General features: G+C 32.3%; 1 protein-coding gene across 1 annotated transcript in view; it reads right to left on the reverse strand.

Moving 5' to 3' along the window:
- The window catches only part of LOC106466655 (biorientation of chromosomes in cell division protein 1-like 1), a 38,241-nt gene extending 26,706 nt beyond the window's left edge, over window positions 1-11,535 (reverse strand). Inside the window, exons 1-2 of the mRNA XM_013926946.2 lie at window positions 11,264-11,535; window positions 1,734-1,858 (exon numbers count right to left, since the gene is read on the reverse strand). Coding sequence (XP_013782400.1) covers window positions 1,734-1,858; window positions 11,264-11,392 — 254 coding nt within the window. The 5' untranslated portion in view covers window positions 11,393-11,535. The remainder of the gene's footprint in view (window positions 1-1,733; window positions 1,859-11,263) is intronic.
- Between the last annotated feature and the right edge of the window lie 651 nt (window positions 11,536-12,186).

Raw genomic sequence — 12,186 nt, forward strand, 5'->3', positions numbered from 1 at the left:
TAATCTTAAAATGAAAATTACTTTGCATGTTGGATAGGCAACATTTGAACAGAAAAAAAGAGATGCAAAAAAGAAATTGCTTTACAAACCTTAAGACTTAATAAAAAAAAAATGTATATTTTGAGTATGAAAGCATTATAATGTTCACTGATAATTTGCCAAATTTTGTTAACATAAACTTACTAATTTAAAAGTTATAGCATGAAAACTATAACAAGCACAAAATGGTTATGAGTTCGGTTGCAGAAACAGAGCCTGTGCTGAAAAGAGTTAATAAAAAATCCAGTATATATATATATATATATATATACACACACATACACCCATACATACGGTTGGTTCCTTTTGAGAAGCAATTTTAATCTTTTTCCAAAATTGCTCATTAATGTTCTCTCTTGTATTCACCTAATATTCCCCATTTCAATAGAAGGCAATTTTTGCTTATATAAATGAGTCATTCCACAAAAACAGGGACACCAAAAATGATTTTAAATTTTTAACACAACCTTGAGTGTCATATATATTTCAAAAGCCAAAGCTCTCTGAACTGGACAATTTGTGAGGGGTAGAGAGAGACACAGGGTAGCAAAAGAAACCACCTAATGGGGGTGGTGAATTTTTTTTATCTTGCACTCACTGTATAAAACTTGTTAGGCTTTTGTATTTCAAATGTTTGGAAATTTAATATTCATTAATTTCATGCATACTGTTGCTGTTTGGACCAAAAGAAATAGTCACCTTCATCACATATTTTGGTATCAGATGATCCAAACCATCTGACATTTGTATACATACTCCTGATTCCACAGTCTTAACAAAATAATATAAAATTACCACAACCTCATTATCTATGAAAGTCTCCCTCACCCTTCCTCAGCCATTTTCTCTCACTTCCTTGCTTCTATACTTATCTCTTGCAACTCCTCTCTTCTGAATCTACCATTAACTTATTTCCTCAAAACCTCGAAATCATGAAACCTACCTGCCACATGGATCCCCAACTCACTTCTTCAGTACTTGAACATCTTTACCTAGAACCTAAAAATGACTGCTCAAAGAAATGCTACATAGTATTATGCAACTTAGAGCATTGCATATATTGACAAAGAAGACAGCTGACATGACCAAAATGCTTACATATATTAAAAAAAAATTGAGTCCTGGGAAACACTCTTTATTTCTATTCTTAACTACTTAACCCCTTAATAAAAACTAATTGTTTTATTTCTCAACTTCGGAACCCTCCACAAAACATATTACAATTTCTCTTCAAGCACAAATTTCACCTCATCTTTTGGCTCTTTAAAGCCACAATGCAAACTTGAATTCTCAAGATAAACCCACTCTAAATTTCTGTATAACCCCTACAAACAGTACATTATATTTAAGCTTATCATGAGCCAAAAAAAATTAGATCAATACTATAAAAAATCCTAAAAATAAAAAAGTGAAAACATTTATATAATGTCTAAATTTATAAATTTATTTAAGTTTATAATTCTGTTACAGCTAATTGACTAACTTGCCTGATGATATACTGTTTGTTGATAGTTTAGACTCAAGTTTGTGTTGTGTTGGATAAAAAGAGAGCATAGATTACTTGGTGTTGGTTTTTGTTTTTATGGATTGAGGTGACCTAAGTCAGCAAAGTGGCCTTCTGTCACTTAAAATGTGTGTTTATAAGTTATATTCTTTTAGTACAATATTTTTGAAATAGACGTACATATACTTACTCATTAATGTGTCTTCTCAAGCTGTCTCGTAATTGATTCTTCTGTAAATCAGGACGCCAGGTTTGGGTAGATAGAAACTTGGAAACATAGCCTTCAACTCTCTGACGTAAATTTTGATACGATGACTATTAATGATCATAAGAACATGTTTTAGTACTGCAAAATATTTTCTAACATTACAAGAATTAGAAGCTTTGTAGATATCGATTCAAAAGCTTCAAAAAGTTAAATAATGATTAATTATATATAAATTTGTAATCTACAAAACTAAGTAAAAATATTGGGCAGTGAAATTCCTTGTTTCCTTATATATAAATCTGTAATCTATAAAACTAAGTAAAAATATTGGGCAGTGAAATTCCTAGTTTCCCAAATTCTTGGACAGTACTTGTGTCTGAGATGTAGAAGTCAAGTTCACTGGTACTAACAAGAATGCACACCTACAGTCAAGAGCACTCAGCATAAATGTCAATTTACAGAAGGATGTTTAAAGATGTGCAGTAAATTATGGGACCTTTCGCACCTCAGTCAACCTGAAAAAACAGAGATAACCCAGCTTGGGATTACAAACCAAATCCTTATTCCCCAACCTCAGAGGTAAGGCAACACTTCCTGCCCCCAGAATTACGAGGAGGATGTGGAACAAACCCAAGCAAAGTCCAACCAATGATTCCAATAATACTTACCTCTGCTTAAACTATAAGTTTATACGTATAACTAAAGCCATTCAACACTGAACAGAAACTCGCAGCAAGCATGTGACAGCCACCCTCATAATGTTCTGTTATTGAGAAAAGCAAATAGGAAGTAATGAATCTAATGAATTCATACCTGAAGATGAAAGGCAGAAGACTTTCGAAATGTTGTCCTCTACATTTGTAGGTTTCTACAACAGGCAGTTGCTGTCCATTTGAAACTTAGATTCATTATGAATACTCTGCCTAAACAGCCTATCAAAGAATAGGAAGTAATAACAGGAATCTTATATAAAGATAAGGGATGGAGCACATTGATGTAGATGGAGAGAATAAGAAGATTTAACTTGGTTGGGGCAATATAGTGGGGTATACGAGCTGGAGCAAGTGAGGTAAGATTCATACCAATGCTTAGATGGGCAGAGAAGAGAAACTTTAGTTGGAATAAAGCTTTAGTGTGAGTTGAGGTAAATGTGTTTTGGGATTTAAATTTAGATAATTTTATTACAGTAATGGAGAAACCTTCAAGAATGGAATTCAACTAGTACTTTTTAATATGCACAGAGCAATAAAGAAACCTTCAAGGATGGAATTCAACTAGTACTTTTTAATATGCACAGAGCAATAAAGAAACCTTCAATAATGGAATTCAACTAGTACTTTTTAATATGCACAGAGCAATAAAGAAACCTTCAAGAATGGAATTCAACTAGTACTTTTTAATATGCACAGAGCAATAAAGAAACCTTCAAGAATGGAATTCAACTAGTACTTTTTAATATGCGCATAACACTGTCTCAAAGCAACTTAATTCACAAATTCATATCAATAAAGAAGTAAGTAATTCTGCCAACCTATCAGTTTGGACTGTACTTGTTTCATAAATAATAAAAGAAAATTACCCATCAACTTCAAATTTTATGCTTCCAAAGCATTTAACACAATTTCATAAATATGTTTATAGAATGAGCATCAATGCCACTGACATTGACAGAACACCAACACCCTACTCTCAACTGAGTGGAATTGAGCACACTCAGGAGGAAGCCTCCATGGTCCACCACCCCAGCAGCTAGGAACTGGTATGTGGCAAGGACTGCCATACTCCACAATAAGAAGGGGAGAAACAGTGCACCGGAGAGTCTGGAGGAATGCTGCACTGGGGTTAATGGATAATCAAAGATGCCATGTGCTGGAAAAGACCTGTCTACCAGGCCAGGGACCAAACAAAAGTCACAGATGAAGATTGAGAATGGGAACAGATGGATGATGCATGATGGACTGGGACTAACATAAGAGGGTGCATAAGAGGGACTAACATCAGATGCACAGGTAAGATAGCTTAATTTTGTGCAGAGATGCATATTGTCTCAGAAATAATCGATTAGTTCAATGTAATAGATTAATGAGCTTCAATGATTCAATTAGTGAATTCAACTAATTGTTCAGTTCTACTGATAATGACATGCATTTCTAATCAGTACAGATTTCAGTTTTCTAATGTGTTGGTTTGTGACACTATGTACTTTTTATTGGTTTATACTGTACAGAATCGGCCTCAGTAACCCCTTGCTACAGATAAGGCAAAGTGCACGTCACAACCTTTTACAGAGTTACATTCAAAATTTAATTAAACTGCTTTATTATCAATGTATATGAATAAACTCAGCATCAAAATGTAATTGATAAATTAAATGTTAGTACAATATTAACTTTCAATTCTTACTTTTATAAGGAATATTCAAAAAAATAGTATCAGAATTATGAAATTTGTTCTCTTCTCCCTTCTCTGATTTATTTACCAGTCCTATCTGAAGTACAGAACTTAACATTAATTACTCATTATAATATAGATATTACAAAGGTAAAGTGTAATTTTTATAGTCTTCAATCTTATTTGTTTACAGTTATAAACGAGATAGTCAAACTCACTTGCCACACCCACCTATCACATTCTTTCACAAACTGCTAATAATTCTCTGCGACATTTTATACTATATCATTTACAACCAATAGAAAGGCAAAGTTTTAATCTATCAAATGACATATAAGGATACATTGTTTTCATTACAAAGTATTTCAATTTCATCTTCAGTTTGAAAATTTATCTTGTGGTGTTCAGATTGTGCAGCAAAGGGAATTAATTTAAGACCCTCTTGTCTTAGCTAAAAAGCCAGTTAAATTATTATACTTACATGACATTATTTGCTTTATGCTTATTATTTTGTGTTCTTAAGTTCATTATTTAAGTAAATGAAAGTTATTTAGTGTACTAGTACTATCATTATAAAAGAAATAGGCCTAAATTTCATTAGCAACTGATAGCAAAAAGAAAAACAAAAAGATCAAAGGTAAGAACTATATTTCTTGTTTTTCTTTTATATTTTTATTTTTCATAATAAAAGTAACTTAGTAAATTAGAAACTTATTAGGTTAGATAAGATAATGAAAAATAATGAAAATTCTTCAAGAGGTATGCTTGTGAACAGCTCATGCATCAGGACATTCAACATGGTAATGTGAGTTACACATTTGATGAGTGATTCACAATTTCTGTGGTAGGATTATTAGTTAGAAGATCTCCACTTGAGCAGGAAGTACTAATTTAGCATGATGATGTCATAACAGTTATATGATGATAACTAATGTTGAGCTTAGCTCTATACAATGTGTTTATTGTTGACTACTGACACAAATATTCAGCAGGGGGGAAAATAAAGTATAAAACAAAAGGAATAGGGCAGCTATCTATGTAATACTGTGTAGCCTGTATCATGGACTTTACAGGTGCTGGTTAGTGTCATTACTAATACTAATAAGTTGTTTATATCAATATATATCGTAGATTTATAAAACAATGTTAACATGACATATGTCACTTCTCTAGTCTATGTGAATTTTATTGTGTTATATATAATGTCTAATTAACTCTTTCAGCACTAGCTCAGTCCCAGGGACAGACCACATAACTGTTACGCCTCCAGTCATTAGTTAATTTTCCGTAAATTCGTTCCGACAAAACTTTAGCGACACAAGTCCTATCTTAAATAAAACTGGTTTATTCTTTCCGAATACAACTTTACGATACACTTAATTTCAACAGTCGCGCTAAACAACGAACGTGCTCAACTTCAACATTACTCTCTGACTGCAGTTCAATTACTCACTACCTACACATTGTCCCGTCACGTTGTGACCATCTTATATATACCAGACTACCCCAATCTAGTAATCTCCCGAAGGTTCGAGAAAGAAGTAGCGTGATACTAGTCACATGACCTCGCTGACGCAACATAACCATTTTGTGCTTGTTATAGTTTTCATGCTATAACTTTTAAATTAGTAAGCATATGTTAACTGTGATGATATAAAAGACTGTTTGGTTTAAATTTTAGTGATTAATGTATATTTGCGAGTGAATATTTTATCATTTTTAAGTTTGTTATAATAAGACTTAAAGCAGACAATTGTAGATAGTTTTGTTAATAACTAATTGGTGTTGAGATTATAGAAAGTGGCCAAATGACTATGTAATAAAGATATAAATAGCGTGAGATGAGTGGAAAGCAGCAGACAAGACAGTATTAGACAGATAATAGCGAAGAGAATAGAGTTGATGTGAAGTTAAGTAACGTAAAGGTGATAAGCCTAATGACTGACATAGGCCTAATATTTAATATATATTAGAATTCCACTATAATTTATCAAGCTTATTAACTAAGCTGTATTTAAGTCTAAAAAATTAGAAATTTAGACCAGACTAAAGACACAACCTACCTCATTGAAATATTGGTTCGAAAGAAAGAGATGACATCCAAAGACGTTGAAATCGCTGAGAAAGCCACTAGGAGGACATTTTGAGCTTTTGATTGGTTATTCATGTCATATACAGAGGTAAGTGTATATAAGGGAGCATTTCCAAAAATGGAAAGAGGAGTGTGGGGTGCCACTGTGTTTGATTTATTACATGAGCAATTTCTTAGCAATTAGAAAAGAAAAAAGGTTCTTACTTTATATTCTAGCTTGTCAATATCGGTAATTTGAGTTCCTAATTCATAAGAAACTACAGACTTTGTATTTTTACATCACAAACATCTAATTTGAGCCAGTGTTGCATTCAACATACCACATGACACACAAAAAATCAATGTTTAACTGTGTTTTTTTATATTTAATTTTAAATTAAGAAATTGAGTAATGTATAATACTAAAATTTGAATTATAATCTACAGCTTGATAACAAACTTATTGAAATAAATTCATGAAATAACAGTTCAATAAAATATTGAATGCAAGTCAACAAATGCAATGACATGGCCTTTCACTCATGACCCATTGGAAAGGGTTAAACAATTCCCTGGAACAAACAGCTTACTAATTGTGTCGAGCTAGTCAAGGCTAATGTTGACATCCTAGTACCACATGAACATGGGAATTGTTACACAAGCTAGGTAGAATGGTGTATGAGCACATTTTAAACAAATTTCATTAAAGGTAATTTAAGCCAATTTTTTTTTAGGGTGAGGGCATCAGAAAAATTTGGAATAAACATTTTTTTAGGATAGAAAGGCAATGAGGAGATTGGAAAAAGAATACTTATATCAAGCTAGTCAAGGCTAATGTTGACATCCTAGTACCACATGAACATGGGAATTGTTACACAAGCTAGGTAGAATGGTGTATGAGCACATTTTAAACAAATTTCATAAAAGGTAATTTAAGCCAATTTTTTTTTAGGGTGAGGGCATCAGAAAAATTTGGAATAAACATTTTTTTAGGATAGAAAGGCAATGAGGAGATTGGAAAAAGAATACTTATATCATAAGTTATATAGTTTTAAAAATATTTTTAATAACCAATAATAATAACTACATGGACAAAAGATATTTACAAAATTTCCCAATGTTTTAATTACCACTAATTACACAGGCCTTCGATGGTTTTATTGTCTTGAAATTTTTAAATGTCCTACAGTAATTCCTGTATGCTGAATCTGATTTTTCACAAAATGTGATATGTAATTTTACATAAGTGAATCATTTTAATTGAAATCAGGTCACATTTTGTTGTGCTTAAAATGTTGACAACCACTGGCTATAGATTTCTCTAGACCAATTGTGCCGTGGGAGTCTTAATGATCGTTCTAGAACACATGAGAAACACAATGCAAGTATATAAATGGTTAACAGGCCAAATTACCCATTATTTCTGGATTGTATTTGTTTGTGCATGCACTTTGACATTATTTTGCTCTTTTCAATATTATTTATTCATTGGTATGGCAATAAGAGGTTGTGTAAATTATCCAAACATATTCTGTTATATTTATGGGAAAATTGTAAAGAAAAAAAAGGCAAAACATTACAGAATTTGTCAAGACCAAGACAAATCATGGGCTCCACACAGTTTGCACTGTTTGTGTCAAAGAGTTGAGACAATGGACTAAAGGTAAGAAAAAGTCTTTGCCTTTTGAAATTCCAATGGTCTGGCATGAGCCTATAAACCATGGAGATGACAGCTATTTTTGCTCATGTAACGTGCAAGGCTACAACACTCAAAATAAAAAGGAGATTTCTTAACCAAACCTTCAATCTGCTATAAGACCTGTTGCTCATGAACCTGATGTACCTGTACCCAATTCACTAGAGAATCCTGATACAGTTTCAATTGATTCTGAATCTGGTGTCAATAGAAATGATGATAGGGATTGTTTTCAACCTAAAATGTCTGGTGAACCACAACTTTTCACACAAGATGAACTTTATGAGCTGGTAAAAGATTTGGGCCTTCCAAACGATTTGTCAGAGATTTTGGGGTCCAAACTTCAGGCTAAGAACTTATTTTCTCCAGGAAAATTTTACTGGTACAGAAATTGTAAGAAAAAAGTTTATACCATACTTTTGCAAGAAGGTTCACTGGTTTATTGCAACAATATTGAGGAATTATTACCAATGCTAGGAGCTGCAGTCGATGAATCAAGTGAGTGGCAATTGTTCATTGATTCCTCCAAAAGAAGTCTAAAAGGTGTTCTCCTTCACAATGGTAACATATATGCATCTGTTCCTATTGCTTGTTTGGTTCACTTTAAGGAAATATACAAAAATCTCAAACTTCTTTTTAATACGGTCAAATACAAAGAACATGGTTGGCTACTTTGTGGAGACATAAAAGTCCTTTGTATGTTGTTGGGTCAACAATCCGTTATACGAAGATTCAATGTATTTTTGTGTGAATGGGACAGCAGAGCATGAAATCAACACTGGATAAAGAAGCAATGGCCATGCAGAGTCAGCCTGATACCAGGATCGAAAAACACTGAACATGAAAGTTTGGTTGACACAAAGAAAGTCCTATTACCTCTACTTCACATAAAACTGGGCTTGATGAAGCAGTTTGTAAAAGCCTTAGACAAAGATGGCGATTGTTTAAAGTATTTATGTGGGGAATTCCCAGCTCTTTCAGATAGTGAAACTTAAAAAAAGGATTTTTATTGGGCCTTAGATTAGGTAATTGACTACAGATGAACAGTTCGAAAAGACAATGAGGAAAGTTGAAAAAGAAGCCTGGATTGCCTTTAAAGATGTTATTGACCAATTTTTAGGAAACAATAAGGACCCAAATTATGAAAATATTGTCAATAATATGCTCAATACATTCTAAGAGCTGCATTGCAATATGAGCTTTAAAGTTCATTTCTTACATTCGCATATTGACTATTTCCTTGAAAATCTTGGTGCCATCAGCAATCAACAAGGGAAAAGGTTTCATCAAGACATCAGTGAACTCAAGAGGAGGTATCTGAGAAGGTGGAACATCAGCAGGATGGCTGATTACTGCTGGTCATTGAAACGAGATGCTATAGATGCAATACATAAAAAAAAAAGACCACAACACATAGTTTTGAGACTAAAAGATGTAGATTTCACACACAAAAAAAAACAGGATTAAAAAGGATGCATATTCATTTGACATTAACGTTCTTCCCTTTTCTTCAATTTGATTGTATTTTTGTTAACAAACAGTATAATAAAAAATGTTCATTGTGGTAAATGAAATAATAATTTGATCTAAGTAAGAATTTTTTCTTCCCAATTTGTAAAAAATCCTTACGTAATAGAAAAAAAATTAATATTATTTAAATCTATGTAGCTGAGTTATGAAAAATCTGTTATAAAAAACCAAATTAACTTTTATGAAGTTCAAATTTGCAGGTTTGTGTTACTAACTATCATACAAGCATTATCAAAAAAGTATTTTAAGTTACAAAAACAGTGGTTACACTAATTGTCCCCAGAATTGAGAATCAGTGATATCAACAGGTAAGATCTCATGTGCCAAGACAAAGCTGAGATGTTTGGTGCTGAAAGTGTCTCTGGGCTCTATATAGATTTTAAGCACATTCAAAAAATGCTACACTAGTAGAGATTCCATTTAAAGAACACAAATGCTAATGTAATAAATACCATACATTCAAAAGATGAGTCAACATTTAGTGGCCATGAAGGAATAATTTTAAACCAGAATCAAAACATCTACATAATTTAGTCAATTATGGTAGTCATTTCAAGTAATGAGTGTTTCAATTGACCCTAGTCTGTATAATTCTTTGCAGCCAGACCATTTTACAACTCAATACAAATACTAGTACCACCATTATAACATGCAACAGCTAATTGTAATAATGTAATATACAATATTAGAAGAAAGAAAAATATCAACATAATTTAATAAATTATGATAGTCATGAAGATTAACAATGTTTCAATTCAACATATTATAAGTGCTACTATTATTACTAGTAGCACCACCACAATATGCAATAACTAACAGTATATATAATATGCAAATCTTAACCTATATAAGAGCCAGTGTGTGTCACATCATGTCACGCTCTAAATAGGAGGAGTCATAAAAGCTAAAATGCATTTATCCAGATAGAATAGCTCGATTACTGTCTACCCATTATGATTTTAGTGACAGGGGTGCAAGGAGACATGAGTGGGGTGCTGTGAAACCTTATAAGTATAGTGAGTGTTGGTAAAATAAGCCTAAAGTAAAAACAGTGTGGGATCACCTAGCCTAGAGCCAAGTGCATAAAATTTATCAGTAAAGTAAAAATTCAATTTTAAATAATTTCTGAATTAAGCTATTTTCCATTATATCACCAATGTTTTTAATAAAAAATAATAAACCTCTTTAATCAACAGAAACTCTAAATTAAGAAATAAACAAATATTTTTTCCAATTTTGTTATCTATACATTTCATTTTATAGTTTCAGTACATAGATTAACAACAATATTAGGTTATACTTTTGTTGCTAAACAACATGGCATAAAAGCCATTGTTGGAAGGTAGTGTTACCAAAACAGACTGGCTTTTCTATAGATTAGAAGTTTTTAATCTAACTGATTTTTACCAATAATTATTCTATGAATAAGACACAAATTCATTTCACGAATGATCTTAATTTTGATTGGCTCACAAAGACATTCACCTTGAACGCACCTTTCTGCTTCTTTGATGGTCAAGCTTGATTTTGCAAAACTTAGTTATTTCAGTTAGCTACGAAATGTGAGATTAGGGTATACTATGGGGTGGGGGTGGTAGTACTTGCCCCGTCATGGACAGCCATAGCATGTGTTACTTATTCAGCACATCAAATTCAATAAATATAAAAATATCACAACATATATAACGGTAAAAATCAGTTCTTTTCAGACATACCTTACAGTTTACAATAATTCTAAGAACCTATGATTGAAACCAAAGGAGAATATGTAATATATGTCAACCACACAAGTTACTTAGTCAAAGTTAGTAAGATAGTGCTTACTTTTGTATCAACGTCAGCTAAACAATCCCGACGAAACTGATCAAACATCCCTTGAGACTTCAAGTGATTAACAATATCTGCAATAAGTTTCGGATCTCCAGGGCGCAAGTTTGTTGTTTGCGTGTCCATACCTATATCCTGATTTTAGTATACTTTTTGGCAAGAAAACAAATTATATTATTGCTCTATATTTCACTAGAAATTAAAATTCGGCGTTACATTAAACTAAACTCAAAACTTAGCCCTAATCACCTATACGTAACTTTAGAAAAAGATTTTGACCAGCGAGGGATTTTTTGGGCGACATTATGGGACCATTTATAAATTTCTTCATAAATATAAAAAAATTATATGGTTCAGCAATCGTTAAAAGTATTATTACACTATTACATCTATGCTCATGATGATGGTGTATTATTTAGAGACATTGATCAGATGTGGAAAATTTGAAAGATAATTTTTTAAATATTCAAAGTAAACATATTCCCTAAAGAAAGAAAAGGGTAGCCGCAAGTAATGGGATTATGAGATGACTGAGTTATTAAATTATCTGTTTTCTTCAGTGTTTTTTAACGAAGATTTAAGCAGTATTCCACATCTTGAACAGTTGATAGATGGAAACGGGAGGGAACAAAATGACTGTGTTAATTCCGAGCTGGTTAAGAAAAAATTGGGAAGTTTAAAGAATGATAAGGCTCCTAGAACAGATAATATTTCCCCAATGGTTTTAAAGAAGTTTAAAGATTGGATATGTTAGCCATTTCCTACTATTTTTTATCAGTCCTTGAACAGTGGACAGATATCAGAGGATTAGAAGTTAACTAATGTCATTCTTCTTTTCAAGGGAGGTGATAAAATTTTCCCAGTAATTATAGATCCATTTTAGTCTTATATCAGTTGTGGGAAAAGTTTAGAAAAGTCTG

The sequence above is a fragment of the Limulus polyphemus genome, unplaced genomic scaffold (assembly GCF_000517525.1).
Source record: "Limulus polyphemus unplaced genomic scaffold, Limulus_polyphemus-2.1.2 Scaffold2334, whole genome shotgun sequence".
Taxonomy (NCBI): domain Eukaryota; kingdom Metazoa; phylum Arthropoda; class Merostomata; order Xiphosura; family Limulidae; genus Limulus; species Limulus polyphemus.